The 18,263-nt window shown below is 41.8% G+C and overlaps 1 protein-coding gene across 1 annotated transcript in view; it reads right to left on the bottom strand.

Annotated features, from left to right (window-relative positions):
- The window catches only part of DENND1B (DENN domain containing 1B), a gene marked incomplete at its 5' end in the record, with an annotated part of 194,116 nt that overhangs the window by 97,646 nt on the left and 78,207 nt on the right, over positions 1 to 18,263 (bottom strand). Inside the window, one exon of the mRNA XM_006036702.3 lies at positions 15,486 to 15,596. Coding sequence (XP_006036764.1) covers positions 15,486 to 15,596 — 111 coding nt within the window. The remainder of the gene's footprint in view (positions 1 to 15,485; positions 15,597 to 18,263) is intronic.

The raw sequence follows: 18,263 nt of genomic DNA, 5'->3' as shown, positions 1-18,263 counted from the left end.
TCCAGCCTTCTTTTAAAGACCCCCAAGGTAGGGGAGAGCACCACCTCCCTTGGAAGCCCATTCCAAATTTTGGCCACCCTTACCGTGAAGAAGTTTTTCTTGATATCTAGCCTAAATCTGCTCTCTGTCAGTTTGTGACCATTGTTCCTTGTTACCCCAAGAGGCGCCCTGGTGAACAGAGCATCTCCGATCCCTTGCTGCGTCCCCCTAATGAATTTGTAGGCGGCCACGAGATCACCTCTCAGCCTTCTCTTGTGGAGGCTGAAGAGGTCCAGGTCCCTCAGTCTCTCCTCATAGGGCTTGTCCAGTAAGCAATTACCATACGGGTGGCCCTCCTCTGGACCTTCTTGAGTCTATCAACATCCTTCTTGAAGTACAGTGCCCAAAACTGGACGCAGTACTCCAACTGAGGTCTGACCAGTGCTGCATAGAGGGGAAGTATCACCTCCTTGGTTCTATTTGTCATGCACCTGCTGATGCATGATAAAGTGCAGTTAGCTTTGCTGATGATTTTGTCACACTGACGACTCATGTTCATCATGGAGTTCACAATGACTTGGAGATCCTTTCTGCTTCTGTGTTGCTGAGGGGATCACTACCCAGCCAGTAGGTGTGCTGGAGATTTTTGCACCCTAGGTGCAGCACTCTGCACTTGTTCTTGTTGTCCTGCATCCCACTGTGTACTGCCCACTTTTCCAACCTGTCCAGGTCTGCCTGCAATCATTCCCTACCCTCCAGAGTGTGCACTTCACTCCACAATTTAGTATCATCCACAAATTTGGACAGAGTACACTTCACATCCACATCCAAGTCACTGATGAAGATACTGAAGAGTACAGGTCCAAGGACCAAACCCTGGGGGGCCCCACTACCCACATCCTTCCAGGTCGATACCGACCCGTCTACTACTACTCTCTGGGTGCAACTGCTAAGCCAATTTGCCACCCACTGGTCTGTGTAATCATCTAAGCCACAGCCTCTTAATTTATTTATGAGAATGGGATGAGATACTGTATCAAAGGCCTTGCTAAAATCCAAAAAACTGATAATCACCTCTACTCCCACGTCGAAGCGTTTTGTGACCCTGTCATAGAATGAAACCAGATTAGTCAGGTATGATCTGCCTGCTACAAATCCATGCTGGCTGCCCTGCTGCATTATTTTTCCCACTGGACTCCTACGGGTATGATCCTTCATAATTTTTTCAAAGACCTTTCCAAGGGTGGAAGTGAGACTAACTGGTATAATTACTCGGATCCTCCTTCCTCCCCTTCTTGACAATAGGGACCACAATGGCCCGTTTCCAGTCCGCTGGGACCTGACCCGAGCACCATAAGCAGTCAAACAGCCGTGCCAATGGTTCTGCTATGACACCAGCTAATTCCTTCAGTACTCTCAGATGTAGCTCATCCAGGCCTGCTGACTTAAACACATCCAGTCCATCCATGTGACTCTGCACCAAGTCAGTGTCGACAGCTGGTGGGCTAGTGTCCCTCTGATGCCCATCTAAGAACCTATTAGGAGACTTATCTTGGTCCCTGTTCAAGAACACTGAGGCAAACTCATTGAATAGGTCAGCCTTGTCCCCCCTCTGTCATTAATTGCCCCTTCTTGTTCAGTAGGGGTCTTATGTTGCCCTGCATCTTTCTTTTACTCCCTACATACCTAAAAAAAGACTTTTTGTTGTCTTTAATTTGTGTTGCCAGCCTCAGCTCTGTAGTTGCTTTGGCTTTTCTAACTGCCTCCCTGCAAGTGCGGGCCAAGTGGGTATACTCTGCCTTGGTAGCTTCACCCTACTTCCACCGTCTATATGCCTTCTTTTTTGCCCTTGGGCTCCCCTGAATAACATTCATACTTTTTTAGCAAGTACTAAATAAATTCACAGTAACAACAGTTACTGCACAGTAGTGCTGGCAAACATCTTTTAGGCGACGCTACTTCACAGTAGTCTAATAATACTGCGCATTAGCATATTAGCACTGTCTGTGCTGTGACATGCTCCTATGCAGTATTTTTTGACTACTGAGCAGTCAGCATCTCATGTAGATGTGCACCCCTTGTATATGACTTTTTGGAATAATGCAGTAAATAATCCAGTTTAAGAATGTAACCTGAATTCCCCACAGAATTGCAGGAGTCTTCATACAGGCCCACAGGAACAGTTTCTCAAAAAAATCATACTTATTGTACTTTCAGAAATGTACATGACCTATCTACAGTAGACTCAATATGAATCAGGAACTGTGAGGAAAATGTAACCTAATTATTTAACCTAGCATAAAGGGGAGTTGCATTTAGTATTGTGTGTTTTTCCAGCTGCTGTAATACTGAAACATTTAAGATTTTTCTCTGAAAAAACTAACCAGTTAAGCATCAGCTAAAATATTCTACTTTTTCAATAATCTGATTTTATAGTATTTCTATTAATTAAGGTTCCATATCACTCGTTACCACAGTATCTGAGCGTAGGTTAAAAATAATGAATACCTATGGTTCAAGGCTGAATAATAAACATGATTTCAGTCCTAATGGATTTCCCCTGTGGAAATACACCCATCTAGAACACTGATTTTAAAATGAGGCAAAGTGGCTGTCTTAAGATGGTTTCTCCTTAGTCTGGAATCTGTCAACAAGAGAAGCAATTTTGTTTTGGTTGTTAAAATTCTGCATTTTTAAAAAAAATTCTGTAGAAACTCTGCAATCTGTTTGAAACAATAGTACTTAGTTTGAACATTTTCAGTAAACAGACTTCTACTTTATATTTATTTGATAGCTGTTTGCAAATTCATCTAATTCAAATAAACAATGTGAAAACAATTATCCTATGTAGCAGACAAAACCATTTTTTCTTATCTGGCACTTGGCATTATGCCAGTTACTATGTTCAAAGCAATTTCTGCAACTAAAGGTAAAAATGAGAGAGAATACAGATGACAAAATCCACAATCAAGATGATATGAAAAACAGGAATGTATAAATTGATTAGTAGCATGTTCTATGAAAGCCAAGAATAGCAACTCCAAGAAGACAAAATGCCTTAGAAAAATTAACCTGTGGTGCTATGCAGTCTCCTTGTACAATCCGATCTCTAATGAGCATTGGGACTGATTACATAAATAGGTTGTGGAATCTCCATCATTGAAAGTTTTTAAGGGCAGAGTTTTACATACACTAGGCTGGTAGGGTTGAGGCACGGCTGATCCTGCCTTGGGCAGAGGTTTGGACTAGACAACCTCCTGAGGTCCTTTCTACTCCATTTTTCTATGATTCTACTGTGCATAAAACCATTTTCTCAAAAATATCCTCTAATTCTGTCAGTTGCTTGAAATGTCACATCTACAAATGAGTACTGTCATCCTCTTTGCTTCTACACTTAAGATCCTACAGGCTGAAAGGTTGCTTTTCCTCCCATTGACCTGGCCACTAACTCATCTGGGAACACTTTCTGCAATAAATCATGCAGTGTAGTCTCTCCTCCTTCCCTTGATTTCTCCCACCTATTTGGTGGGGCTACCATTACCGTGGTCTGAGCAAACTGACTTCCTTTCATATAAGGTACAGCCTCCCCTTCATATAATATAGGTATAGATCAAAGAGGATTGTCTCCCAACTCTATCATATATTAAGATCCCCAACCATCTTTTTTTACCTCCTTAGTGACTTTCCTAAGGGGTTGCACACATCCAACTCTAACTTACTAAGTACTTGGACACCCTGGATGCCACTAGTGAACAAGCAGGTGTGCTGAATACCAGGCACTGGGTGAGTTATAACATTTGAACCTAAACCCTCTTATCTAACTAGGTCCATGACCTACTGTGGGAAGATGAAAAGAACCACCCTTTCTTCAGCCACTCTGGCAGGAATAGGAAAATTCTAACCCCAAAGAAAGGAAGACAACCAGAACAATACCCATAGCAGAACATTAGTTTCACCCAATTCTAACCTGTAATTTCCAGAGCTACTGCAAGAGCCCCTGGGTCCACAACCTGACCTTGCAGAAAGGGGTACCAAACTTCATCTCCAGAAGCCACCTCACCTCCAATAGCACACCACCAAGCTGATTTATTTCCTCAACTCAGCCTGCTCCGAGTAGCTCCCAGCCAAAGCCCTGGCTGCCTGGTTGGTCTGAACTCTGTACACTTCGCATCCCACCTCTTATCTGAAGTGAAGACCCAACAAGAATAGTGGTGGAATCTGCTTTGAGATCCTGCCAGCCAAGTCACTGTACACGTGGACAATCAATTTAGTCTCATGTCCTCCAGTGCCCACACCCATGTCCTGGACACCCAGTCCCAATACAACATGGAGCAGCAACACCAAGGCAAACCTGCTAGACCTGGTGCACCTTGTACAAGTTGCCCATCATCAAGGTAACTGGCAATCCCCAAGATGCCTTGGCCACCAGCCCTTTTGCTCACCACTTAAATATGATGGCATGAGTGGCTTGTCCTTTCTGTGATAAGGAGGGAAAGGAGATGTTCTTTAGCACCTTCCTGGACTGCTCCTGACAACAGGTACTCTTTCCTGCCCCCAGTGCCATCCTTGGCACACTGAACTTAGGCTCCTCCAAGACTGTGTACATTTTCTCGATCCATACAGAGCAGCCAAGGGAGAATGCTCTGTCTGGCCAACTTCCTGTTGGGCCAAGCCAAGGCAGTGACCCTGAACACCCACAGAAAATGGTTCACAGGGACTGGCTCCAATTGCACCCTCCAACTCTTTTGTTGCCTAGTCAGGATACATGACTAATTTGTGTTTGAACACTTCACCTTGCAACAATTTGTAAATCCCTTTGTGTCACACTGGGCCATCACAGGGGCACTCTGCAAGGTGGAAGACACGATGGCTAGTCTGAAATGTGTAACTCCATGAAGGGCACTGAGGTAAGGGCTCAATCTCTTATGATATGGTATTCTGTTACTGAGAAATGTTTCATGCTCAGACCCTGGGGGAGGCACACATTTTTGCACTTTCACCTTTTAGTTTTAACTTTTTTTTTTTTTTATAATAAAGCTTTTTAAAAAGTCTTTCTTTCTTAGGGAAAGGAGTGTTTCATATTAACAGGAGAAAGGCTGAAAATGACACTGAATACATATCAGAAAGACAAGTGGCCAGAAAGGAAGACGAGGAGGGGGAAGCCTGTGCCTCTTCACTATGATTGCACTACAGCCTCAAACACATCCCCTTCTAAGGATCACTAGTGGCTGGGGTGGGGATAGCAGAGAAATGTCCTTGTAACTCACTGCCCTTCCTCCCCTCCCCCTGCAAATTCATAACTTGTTTTAAAAGATGTATATTTGGGGAATTGAGGTTTTTTTAAATAATGAAATTTAAACAGTTGAGGATGACAATACCCCTATCATTTTATATTATATAAAGTAAATTTCTTCCATCTTCTATTTCTTTATCCTTTCATAAATTAATTTACCCCTGCCTTCTTTTTACTTTTTTACCTTTTCTAAGGCTCTTTGTTAGTCTCCTTCTATTCTTTATCCACCTCCATGTGTTGATCATTCATTCTTGATCAATTTTTTTCTAGTTTTCGCTTATTTCCTGCATTCTAAATCTCTGCCTTACTAATATTTCACCCGTTTCCCAACCCCCCAACTTCACTCCCTTTCTCCACCCCGCCGCCCTGTCATGCACATACACACCTTTCCTCATCCCTTTTCCTTTTTTAGCTCTTCTTGACCTCTTAATCCTTTCCTTCTCTCCTATCTTACTAGCCCCCACTGACTGGAGGGAGATTTGGTCTCCTATAAAACAAGATGGCTCTGCATATATTTCTCCCTTCTGAAAGGGGAGTTCCCAAGGATGAATTTTTCCTCCTCCCCTACCTTTGCCTCCTTGAGAGTTACTTCATGGTATGCTCTCCTGATGTCCACTAATTAAAGAGCAGCAGGGAATAGCATTCTTTGTGAAAAGTTGACAGATGACTTATTTATTGCAAGTAAGACTAGGGAGCATCATTGACTATGCTGTAATTCATCTTTTGAACTGTGACTCTGGGAAAAAGGAATAACAGGGTTGAGATGAGGTGTACTAAACAGGAAAAAGCAGAAAGCTAAATGCTGCTGGTAGAGCAATTCTGTGCAAGCACTATTATGCTTCAGATTTTTACTCAGCCACCAATTGATGAATTCAGGGAAACAACAGCTCTGATAATTCAGAAATAAATATTAAATATTCCAGTTTTAGTTTAATCACAACCCAACTATGTGGTAAGCCAATAATGTCAGCAGTAGCATGGGCAACTTGAAGTAGGTTATAACAACTGTATCACTATCAACAGATAAGGAATATTATACAAGCATAGCAAAACTGCACTCAAGACCAGAGTGAGGGCAGTTTAGCTCACCTGTATAGGCTCAAGCAGACCTAATAGTCAGACGATAACAGCTGCTGCATGTACCCACATAGTTTTTTAAGGTGGCTAAAATGTATGTTTGTCCATACCCTGACTTTGCATGAGTTTGAGCCTTGCTCTACACAAGGGTTAGCAAACTCAAAAGAGTTGGTGGGCTAGATGTGGAGCATGAGGCTTCTTGCAGGCTGGACATAGCACCTCCAGGTCTGTCTTGCAGGGCTTCTTATCACAGCCGCCAGAGCATCTGTTTTGGCATCAGCAGCCAAGGACTTAATGCTACCCCCACTGCTTTGACTGCCGGAGCCACAGTTGGTGCCACTACCAGCCAGGAAGTTAACACCACAGCTACTCAATCTCCATCACTAACTGCGGCTGATTTTAGTTGTCAGTGGCAGCATTCGCCCCCTGGGTCCTGGCCACACAGACAAAGCCACTCTGGCAGCCACAGTGATGGGACTTAGTGGCCGTAATATTACTTGCATTAACTCTGCTGCTGGCAGCTGCAGCCAGAAGCTCCACAGGCCATATCTAGCCTGCAGGCTATATGTTTGACACGCCTGCTCTAGAGGTTTGCCAAAGGCTGCTCCCTGCTGACTCTGCTGTAAATTCAGACTTGGCAGTTTAAGCCATCATAAAACTCTCATGTACCACTGACTATAGTAGCTAGTGTGTCTTAACAATGCTAACCCTGTGGGCTGCTAGGTTTTAGAGAGCCTTTAACCTTTTGATATGGTGATTCAGCATCTGAAGGTTTCTTAGTCACTTTAAATCCAGTTATTAGTAGTCAGGTGTCCATATCACAAAATCTCCCATTATTGGCACTATCTGGTACACTGTGCTGCAATACTTACTGGGTTACTAAAGATTAAATGGACAAAGAAAGCAAACTTTAAAAAGGCTGCATGCCTGAAATTTGTTCTTTTTGGGAAAAAAAAGAACAACTTAGGGTTAAACCACAAAATCCTTTAAATAAATCTGCTGATCTGTCTTTGTATCCTGGACTTTTCTTTCAGAGAAAACCTAACTCTTATTCTATAGAGGGTAATGATACTGTTCTTCACATTTCTACACTGATGGCAGTTAAGTCAATTCTGCAAGTGTTACACCCACCTACTTAGGTAAAACCAGTGTTTTCAACAGTAAAACCCCCTGATCACAGATTTCAATGCTTTAAATCAATTCATCTCCTGTCATTCATTTACTGTCATATTGCAGAGAAAAGAAATAGTACTGGGGAACTGGTGCTAGGGTGGTACTGGGAAGATGAATTCAATATTCTATTTAAGACTTCCTGTGTGACCTTGGTGAAATCGCTCAGCCTTTCTATGCCTCAGTGTTCCCATATACAACATGACATTTACTTTTGTAATTCTAGTGCTTGCTGTCTGTCTGTAGACACCAATAATTCTACAATCCTCTGCGTCCTAATGAAACTTCTGGAAGTTCATTTACTATCACCTAAATATCTGTAGTTCTTTATGAAATAGGATAATAAATTAAATAGCTATTTCCCAATTTTGCAGAGCTAAATTCAGTCCTTAGACACCATTACACTCCACTCACTGACTTGCATACATACATTGCATGCATGTATCTGAGAGCAAAGTTTTACTCTATGTTTTTATAGGCAAGTTAGGTTAACACAAGTTAACATGAGCACTGTTATGAAATTTACAATCAAGTGTTCAGATGAAACGTGGTAATTTTGCAGCAGTATCAGATGAAATGACTGGTAAAACCTAGATATGAGAGAGTGACCCCAGTAGAGGACACAGATCTGATGGCATATGGCTTCATAACAATTCCTGAAGTCACTACCTTCCCCAGCATATAGGGCACAACTAGAGCCAACTCTGGTATGGTTTTGGCTCCCTCAGGCAGACTGCTTTAGCTTTGCTGGTAGAACCTTTCTGCAAACAGCTAGCTGAGGACTAAAAACTGCAAATAAAGACATTCATACAGCCCTACCCATCGTATATGGTCCCACTCAGGGTCCTACTGATACGCACTATAGTCTGTAGCCACAGCCCAGAGATCTGCCCCAATGCCAAAGTATAGGTCAATATTTTTTTAAAAGATTGCCAAGGATGAATCTACAGTCTGCAAACCGCAGAAATGTTTAAAGAGGAGAAAACAGACAGATAACCCTGGACTTGCTTTATGACTTGGTGGACACCACCACCACGGGACACATACATTTAGCAATTAACTCATGAATCTCACTTATAGCATCAGCTGTGGAAGGAAGAAAGTGATGAACAAAGCTGATGCATTCAGGGAAAGAATACTGTATTTTGCATTCCCTAGCAGCTGGACAGTTTCATCACAGGCTCAAAGGACACCTCCTTGTCTTCCAAACCCTCCTGTTAACTACTGATACTGTGACTGTCATGGTAAAGTAGCTGAATAAGCAATTCATATGGAGCCTAAAGACCCATTCAGTCCAATCACCTGAGTTTAGTCATTCACTCAGAAAGGTTGGCAAAGGTTCTCTTTGTATGTATGTAAAGAAAAAAATCCCACAATCAAATACCCAGGACCCCTCCATTAAAAAAAAAATTCTATTTTAAAAAACTCCTACCACATTGCTTTGTACAGAGTTCTCCAGGAAGGACTTATTGAGAATGCAATCAGAGCTTTGTAGCTGAAATGCTTACAGACTTATCAGGTTGGCATTAGCTAAAACAAATACTGGTCAAAATGGAGATAACATTTAGACATCTGCTTTAAAGTGAAGCATCCTTTCCACCTGCCACTATAGGCCACAAAAGATGTACTCTAGTTAACATACTACTGACAGGATGATGAGAAAGCTCCTGTCAGACGTTGGCCAGCCGGGTGTTTGAGACAAAATGCACAGCCCCAGCTGACTAGTTAGAGAAAGTCTGGTGAGGTACAATTATAGAGGCATATGACAAGCCTTCATGCTTGACTGACTTGAGAACCGATGACATGGCTTTAAACAGCAATCCTTCCTACCTCCGGTCACAAAACAGCAATAAGTCAACTGATGCACTGTTGTAAAATCATGATTTATTCCTTTGCTTTGAATACATGAGACTACGGTATGATGTTCTGGTAGACTACCACAGCAGGTTCACTTGGGGCCTAAACATCTAGGGCCTGCCTACAGCATGCATAAAATCAATGTTCTAGTTCAGCATTGCTGGAGAAGCCTTCCTCAGTAGCTTAATAATTTATATTTACATTGAATAAAAAATAAACTGCATTAAAACTATTATATCTCCATGTAATTAATAAAAAATAATATACACGTATAGTAGTGCATGATAAAACACCAGCACATGAAAATATTCCATATTATAACAGGACATTTAGTTCTTCATACACAGTTAAAGAAAGACAAATAAAAATATTTATTGTCAATAAACCCACTGCTTTATTTCACTCACTCATTGGAAAACTCTTACAATTTGTTTCTCTTTCATAGTTACCAGTTCAAAAGGTACAATTTGTAATTTTCGCTACAAACAGATTTTACAGAACACGATCCTTGGGCTAAGGGAATCTATCCTGCTCTAACACTAAGCCCCAAGCAAGCTGCAAGGTTGATGACAATCATATTATTAAGGTAGTTGGAATGCTGTGCTAGTAAAAGAGTCAACAGCTAGGGTAAATACTGCCCCTGGAGCTATATCAGGAAGGAATGCAGGTAAGTTTCACCTACACCTACCTTGTTGTACTTACCATGCAAATTATGATTATGATTCACGCAGAGGATGTATTTTTTTTTAAAGGAGAGTAAAAACAACCATCCACATTATAGAATAATTTATTGAAAGTAAACAGAACTGCATATGAAAAAAATGCCTATAAATCACAAGCCTGCTTGATTAGCCTCAATGAAACAGAAGTTTCTTGTTGAGGCAAATATGTTCACATGTATTAGTTAAAAATGTTAATAGCCTAATTACTAATTTAAAAAGTAATTATTTAACTGCTTCTCCTGTATCCTCTCTTCCTCCACGTTAACTGTCTTTTTAACTACAGTATTGAATGTTTATCTCATTTTTTTATAACCAGGACAAATCCTTTATCTTGAATATAACCGATGCATAAAATGTACTGCATGAAATTTATAGCAGAGATGTGCTGGACTTAAAAGAATATTTTTACAGATAGACTCAAGTCATTCTACATCCCCCTCAAAAGAAGAGTAAGGAGAAACTGAGTGAGGCCTTGAATTATGCCTTTTGTTATCTGTCCTACTGCCCTGAGATAGTGAACCAAAACAGAGCTGATAACTTGGGGGTGACATCACAACCCAGACTTGATGAACTGTCATGAACACTTGGTATTAACTTAACCCTACAGATAAAGAACAACTCTCTTAACAATAAAACGTACTTTAAAAAAAAAGAAAAATCTGTTTAAGAATCAAATTGTAATTTGGGAATACCAAAAGGCTACCTTTTCAATTCATTCAAAGTCCTTCTTCATTTTATACCAACAATGGGTCAAGAGAACTAAAGCTAACAAACACTTCACTCAGCTATAAACTGTTTACAGTATTTGGAACATCAGCCATTAAGTCAGATACAGATTTTTAAGCCCAACAGTCCACCATTTTAACGCATAAATATATTAATCAACCCAAAAGACTAAAAAAAAGCAAACTGAATCATTTTTAATGGATGTTTAGTTTTTATTGTTGCTAAAAGGGTTTATTAAAACAAACAAGCAGCATATTTCTGAAGTCATTATGCCATTACAGCAGGGGCAGGCAATTAATTATTTTGGGTGGAGGGCTGCTTACTGAATTTTGGCAAGCCATTGAGGGCCGCATGACAGGCAGCCAAAGGCTGATAAATATTAATTTTCTAAAATTTTAGGGGCCCTGCAGGTCAGATAGAATGGCCTGGAGGGCTGCATCTGGCCCATGGGCCGCATTTTGCCCACCCCTGCATTACAGTGTGTCCCAGGACATGAGAAGAAAGTTTAGACTGAAGAATCCGGTACATCAGCTCTGTTTCTGCTTCATGAAATCTCATGTATGTGGTTAACCAATTTAGGAAATCTTATGACAGCACCTGGTCCTCGATGCGGACTGTTATTTAATCCAGCTAAGCACCACTACGTCGGTAGGCTGAAGACAACAACCATAAGGAATAAGGGAAATGATATCAACTCTCTTTTTTGCAAAGTTTGGTTGCCTTCTGTTATTTAGCTTTCCAATTTAAGGGTCGTATTACATTTCAGGCTATTTCAAGATGGTCATTGTTGGTGACCCCTTGGAAAAGTATCTTTTATGACCTAGGTTTGGCCAGGGGAGCACAACAATTTCTCTTTGATGAAGATCTCATCATGGTGCCTGTATTACCAAATGGATTATTGCAAAGCACTTTAATGTGGGATTGTACTTTAAAACTGATCTGAAGCTTCAGAATAACAACACAGTTGCATTCTGAACTAAGCACTCTCTCATTACAAATGCATTATATGTACCTATGATCTGATCTTAATCAACTGTATTTACTCGCCTATCACACACACAAATCTCTTCTACAGAAATCAGCCCTCCAAAACTGGGGGAGTGTTTTCAAAAGGGAAGCTGATTTCCCCCCCTGGAATAGGATGGAGGAATAGAAGCATGGAGTTCATTGTGATGTGATGTGATGTCTGCCATTTCTTTCCCACCCCACAAACAGGAGGGGCAGTGGTCAGCTTTAACCCTGTCCCTGCCAAACTGGTGGTAATCTTTTGTGGCATGCAAGAAAATAAAGGGTGTAACAAATAATGAGTACCGACTAGTTCAAACTGCTGCTCTTCTTATGTTATAGATTCATAGATGTTAGGGTCAGAAGGGACCTCAATAGATCATCGAGTCCGACCCCCTGCATAGGCAGGAAAGAGGGCTGGGTTTAGATGATCCCAGCTAGATGCCTATCTAACCTCCTCTTGAAGACCCCCACGGTAGGGGAGAGCACCACCTCCCTTGGCAGCCCGTTCCAGACCTTGGCCACTCTAACTGTGAAGAAGTTCTTCCTAATGTCCAATCTAAATCTGGTCTCTGCTAGCTTGTGGCCATTATTTCTTGTAACCCCCGGGGGCACCTTGGTGAATAAAACCTCACCAATTCCCTTCTGTGCCCCCGTGATGACCTTATAGGCAGCCACAAGGTCGCCTCTCAACCTTCTCTTGCGGAGGCTGAAAAGGTCTAGGTTCTCTAGTCTTTCCTCGTAGGGCTTGGTCTGCAAGCCCTTAACCATACGAGTGGCCCTTCTCTGGACCCTCTCCAGGTTATCCGCATCCCTCTTGAAGTGCGGCACCCAGAATTGCACGCAGTACTCCACTGCGGTCTGACCAGCGCCCGATATAGGGGAAGTATCACCTCCTTGGTTCTGTTCGTCATGCATCTGCTGATGCACAATGAAGTGGTATTACCTTTTCTGATGGCTTCATCACACTGCCGACTCACGTTCATCTTGGAGTCCAATAGGACTCCAAGATCCCTTTCCCCCTCCGTGCCACCCAGCAGGTCATTCTCTAGGCAGTAGATGTGCTGGACATTTTTCTACTACAGTAGTTCAGATAATCCAACATGTCAACACTAACAGACCTTTTTTACATGGGAAGGAGCCAAAGGCAAAGGGTCAAATTCTATATTCAGTCCTGCTTTCCAGCAAAAAAGAGGCTGAAAATTGCCTTAATTGGCCAGTGAAGGATTCTTCCATGGAAAAAAAAAAAAAAGACTGTTATAGTGTCTCCTGTACAATCTCTCTTCTGGAATAGCATAGAGGGTCTAGCCAGAGGACCATTTATGGTTGTTCTCTCTCAATGGCGGCTCAATCTTTTGGTGCCATGGGCCAGTTGAGTGACATGGGCTCTGCCCTTCCTTCCTTGGCCCTGTGCTGCCAGCCAGATTGGGGCCCCATGCTGCCTCCCTCAGCACCATGCCACCAGATTAGGGGTCTCCCCACCACCTCCCTCGGCCCCATGCCATCTCCCTCAGTACTGCATGGCTGGATCATGGTCCCATGACACCAGATCGTAGCCATGTGCCACTTCCCTCAGCCCTGTACTGCAGGATTGGGTCCCACACAGCTGCTAGCTGGCTGCCGTTGTGCCCATATTGGGCCCGGCCACCTCCGTACATCAATCTAGCATGTTACTTGACCTGCAAAGCTCCCCACAGGTCCAGACATTTGACAGAAGGAAAGCAGCAATTGCTGGCACTGCTGTCAAATTTTAGGGCAGGCAGGGAGCCCTGTGGGCTTCATGACAGGGCTCCATGAGCTGCATCTGGCCTGTAAACTGGGGGTTGAGCACCCCTGTTCTGTCTTTGGGGGCAGGAAAGGGGAGAGCGGAACACCAAGATGGCACCTGGATTCACAAAATGCAAAGATGGATTAATTCCACTTTTTGCCTGCTCCCTCTGGACTTTCATCAAGCAGAACTTTGCTAACCTGGATGCCAAAGTGTTTTCTGTGAAGATCTTTTACTTCAAAATTCTCTTCCCTTTCTGGTTCGATAAAGCCTAATTTTTTGTTGATCTTATGGCTATAGAGTAATAGCCATCTGTTGTCCAAGAGCTTTTCACAGAGGGAGGTGAGCTGAAGTGATGGGACTAGGATGATGACAGAACAGAGTCTGGTTTTGGGATAGAGCAATTGGAAGGGTATTTGTACTTATTTTTAGGTTCAACATGCTTATTATTTATCTTTCATTAATTAGTTTTGCACATGTACCCCCTGCTCTAAGCAGATTAATTTTACATAAACTGAACTGAGATTTGATTTCATTCATTCTCAAATTGTTTGTGGCTTGCTTAATTAGGCCCTGATCATCCTGAGACCTGCTGGGCTTAGGTGCACTGCAGTGCCTGTATGGTATACCAATACAGCTATGTGAAACTCAGTACAGGATAGCAGCCCAACCACACTATTCATTCAAGTTGCAGATTTCGGGGTTAGATTGTGGCAATTAAATATAATTGTAGAAAGTGCTACTACTACTAGCATTTTCTGAGAACTCTGCATTTCCCATCTACCCTCCAATTTCCATTTTGGCTCAATGGAATTTAAACTAGTCTTTATACAGTATATGTTCTCTGACATCTGAAGGATTACACAATGAGAAAATTCACTTTTTAAAACTTTGTAATCGTGTGCCTGCAGATCTTTGAAAAGCTGACCTGAATTTAGTTTCTAGAACTACAACCAAATCCTGTTCCCATGCAAACTAAAGTAATGGTTCATTCATTCTACAGTACAATTAGTAAGGCTGAGTTACCAATGTGGAAAATCTGTCAGACAAAAGGCTTTATATAGCACTGCTTAAAAGAAATAAAAAGATTTTCAGTAAGCGAGTTTTAATAAAAGGTTCAAACTTCTGAAAGGCAAATATAAACTAGGATGCAGGATGGTTTAAAGTGATAATCGCTTGCAACCTGACTTTACCACTGGTCTATCTGTCAACTTTTAAAGAGATTTTTGAAATCTCAGAAATTTAAAATAAAAGAACATCTGGATATTTACATCCATTCATTCATTACATTCATTTCTGTAACCAAACACAACATTTGTTCATTTTGGCAGACTATACAGACACCAGGAGAAAATTACAGTATGGGCAGTAGCCTTAATCTGTAATATAAATGCTATTTTGAGTTGTGAGTTATTATTCACATAACGAGCTGCTTCAAATCAGAGCTATTACAGTATACGCTCCCAAACAACTCTGTAACAAAGATAAATCTACCTATTACCAGGTTAGGATAGCAGCTATTATCATGGCCCCTTGATTTCTTTCAAGTAGCTCCAATGGAATAAGCCACAAGTGAATACTAAAGATCTTATAATAGCCCTTAAGAATTTTTTATTGTGCAGAAAGCACAGAAATGAACTCTGGAGAGTTAAAGAACTCTCATCTCCTGATAAGAAAAATAATTAACCTGACTTAATGCATCTAAGTAGGCCTTATATAAATCAGACTTTTGTACTTCAAGAGCCAGATTAAAACCATATATCAAAAAAGTATGTAGATATTGTCTCATAAGTACACATGGAACATATCTAAATCTGCAAAGGTCTGTAGGTCTTTTTGTGAAATTCTCAATGTATTCTACTTAAAAGGAGACCTGTGAAGTACTTACAGTGCTTAGTTTGCTAGAGGTAATAATGATCCGTCTCTCATGCAGCATACTGGCATAAAGTTGCAGCATGTTGTTTACATCCACAGCAACAAAATATTCAGTAAGATTTCTCTGTTTAAATAAATAAAGTAAATGTTAACAATATATTAACAGGGTAACTTAGTGGAACATTTTAGGTATTATTTACAGAATTTTTTCACAATTCAATGGAAAAAATCAATCCTGTCCAAACTACGTCTGTGTATTAAATATCTGTATTCTTCAACAAAGAATTCACTGCCATTTAAAACCTCAAGTACAATTATTACATTTGTTTGAGCAGTTCATTAATTTTGTGATTTTATTACCCTTCTGGATCATGTGGAACTTAGTATTTTCCATAAATTTGGAAGCCTGAAAATATACAAATATATGCTAGTTCTGTTAAAAAGAGGCATTACATTTAAATATATGTATTTTAATTGTTTTGGTACAAATTCATCCTAATCCCCAGGTGAATATATACTAAAAATGAATCTACAGTGTCAAAGATGCACAGAAAAGCAGCAGAAGCATTAAAATAGATCATAAACTGGTAACTTTTTCTTCAGTCTTGTGCAGCCCGAAATATCTCATACTTTCCTTAACATGAAATTGTACATTGGATACAATGGGGCAGGTACCTAAATTTCACTGGCCGCTGCCCATTAGCAGTGCCTATTCAGGGCACACATACGTACCATAATGGTTTAGGGGTTTTGGTGGTAGCTGTGTTGGTCTAAGGACATAGGCAGACAAGGTTCTTTGGGTAAATGTGGTATCTTTTACTAGACCAAGTAAAAGATATCACATTTACCCCAAAAAACTTTTCCACTATAATGGCTAGCATCATGGGGTCTAGAGAATGGTATGACTGGCAAAGGATCCACAATGGGGCTCATGTTGCCAGGCAGGACGACTTCTACTCTAGCTTCTAAGTATATTCCCGGGGGATGCCAGATAACAGAGCGTTTACTGTACTTCAAACTGTAACAAATGGCCAACAATGCTATCCTAGGTATACATCTAAAATTGTGCTGTTAGGTGTTTGGTAATAAACATGCAGAAGAGAATATACTAGAGATTGAATGTTCCATTTGCAGGTCATAACAACGATCTGGTCACCACCATAGTTTTGGATTCTTCAGAATGTAAACATTCATTTAAGTAAAGAAAGTTATTAATACTAGTATAGTACCGGGTACTAGTAAGTAGGGCTGTGCAAAGCTTCAGGCGCTGATTTGATTCGGAGGAGATTCGGCAGCCGAATCTCCAAATTGAATCAGGAGACCATTTAAAAGGTCTGAATTGATTCAAAGCTCTCCGAATCGATTCAGCAAAGATTTGGAGAGCTTTGGAGATTTGGGTAGTCCCCACTCGCTGCCACAGGGAGTTGGACGCAGACTCCGTGCTGGTAAGTAGGGAGCAGGGGGCGTGGCTGGAGGAGAGGGGAAGGCACCATGGGGCCTGTCAGGCCCCATCCCCTACCTGCTCCCCCCATGCCCCCAATGGATGCCTCGTCTGCCCCAGCTCCGCACACACAGAAGCCTATACTCACTGGCTGCTGCAGCAGCCTCAGGGCATCTGGGGGCTCATGGCAGAGCCCCCCATGCAGCGAGGGACAGTGTGGGGTAGCGGGGATTGCTCCCCTGCCTGGCAGAAGCCGGTGAGTGGGGGCTTTTTTTATTTTATTTTTTTTAACGAGCTCGGAGCTGGGAGAGTGGGTGGGGGGTGGGGGCTCATGACAGAGCCTGCCACGCAGCATGTGGGAGTGGGGGGCAGAGGGGATCGCCCCCCACACACACCTGGCAGCAGCTGATAAGTGCGGGGCTTTTTATTTTTTTTTTCCAAGAGCCGGGAGCTGGGGCCAGGCAGGGCAGCCATTGACGGGGCTGGGAGAGCAGGCAGGGGATGGGGCCTGTCTCATTCAGAGATTCAGCCAATTCAGCAGCAGCCAAATATCCAAATCAGATATGGCTGAATCAATTCAGGACACTGATTCGAAACACCAAATTGAATCACTGTCCCCGAAATTGGCCGAATCTGAATCCAAAGTGAATACTACGCACTTCGCACAGGCCTACTAGTAAGATAAGATTCCAAATATGAATAAAAATAGCAGTGCTCTATATAGCTTGAAACAACAGCTTGAAGGGGAAACAAATGCTTTCATTCATATCAAAAGAATATTAAATCTGGAGCTTAATAATGGTTTAAATAAAGGAGTAAGGAGAGAACTAAATATTCTAATAACTTCAGGCAGAAGAATAGTATATATTCTCTAAACATAATCCTCATAAATGCATACATAAATTGGAAATTTACATATTCAAGAGACCAAAGGGAAGAAATACTGGTGATCAGATAAAAATTGCCTTGTGTAATTTTTTAACTACTGGACAATGCTGAATCCAATATACCATATTTGTTCAAATCTAAGACAACCTTGTTTTTAAGACGACCCCCCCCTAATAATTAGATTCTATATTCAGAATTTAAAAAAATATGTTAACATTTTCCAGGTATAGAATCTAAGTATCAATGGGCTGTCTTGAATGTGTCCCTGCCCTGCTATATCAGGGAGGGAAAGCAGTGGCCCCTTGCCCTGTAGCCTTAGCCTTCCTGTCCCCTGACACACACACCCCTAACCCCAACTCTCCCCAGTCTCTGCCCTCCCCTCCACTTCCCTCAAATGTCATCCCTTTCCCCTACTCCCACAGTCTCTGGCTCTTCCCCCTGCCACTTCCCTCCAGTCTCTAC

This window comes from Alligator sinensis, unplaced genomic scaffold, assembly GCF_000455745.1.
Source record: "Alligator sinensis unplaced genomic scaffold, ASM45574v1 scaffold1621_1, whole genome shotgun sequence".
NCBI classification, from domain to species: domain Eukaryota; kingdom Metazoa; phylum Chordata; order Crocodylia; family Alligatoridae; genus Alligator; species Alligator sinensis.
The sequence above is the reverse complement of the archived record's forward strand: the minus strand, read 5'-3'. Positions and strand labels throughout refer to the sequence as shown.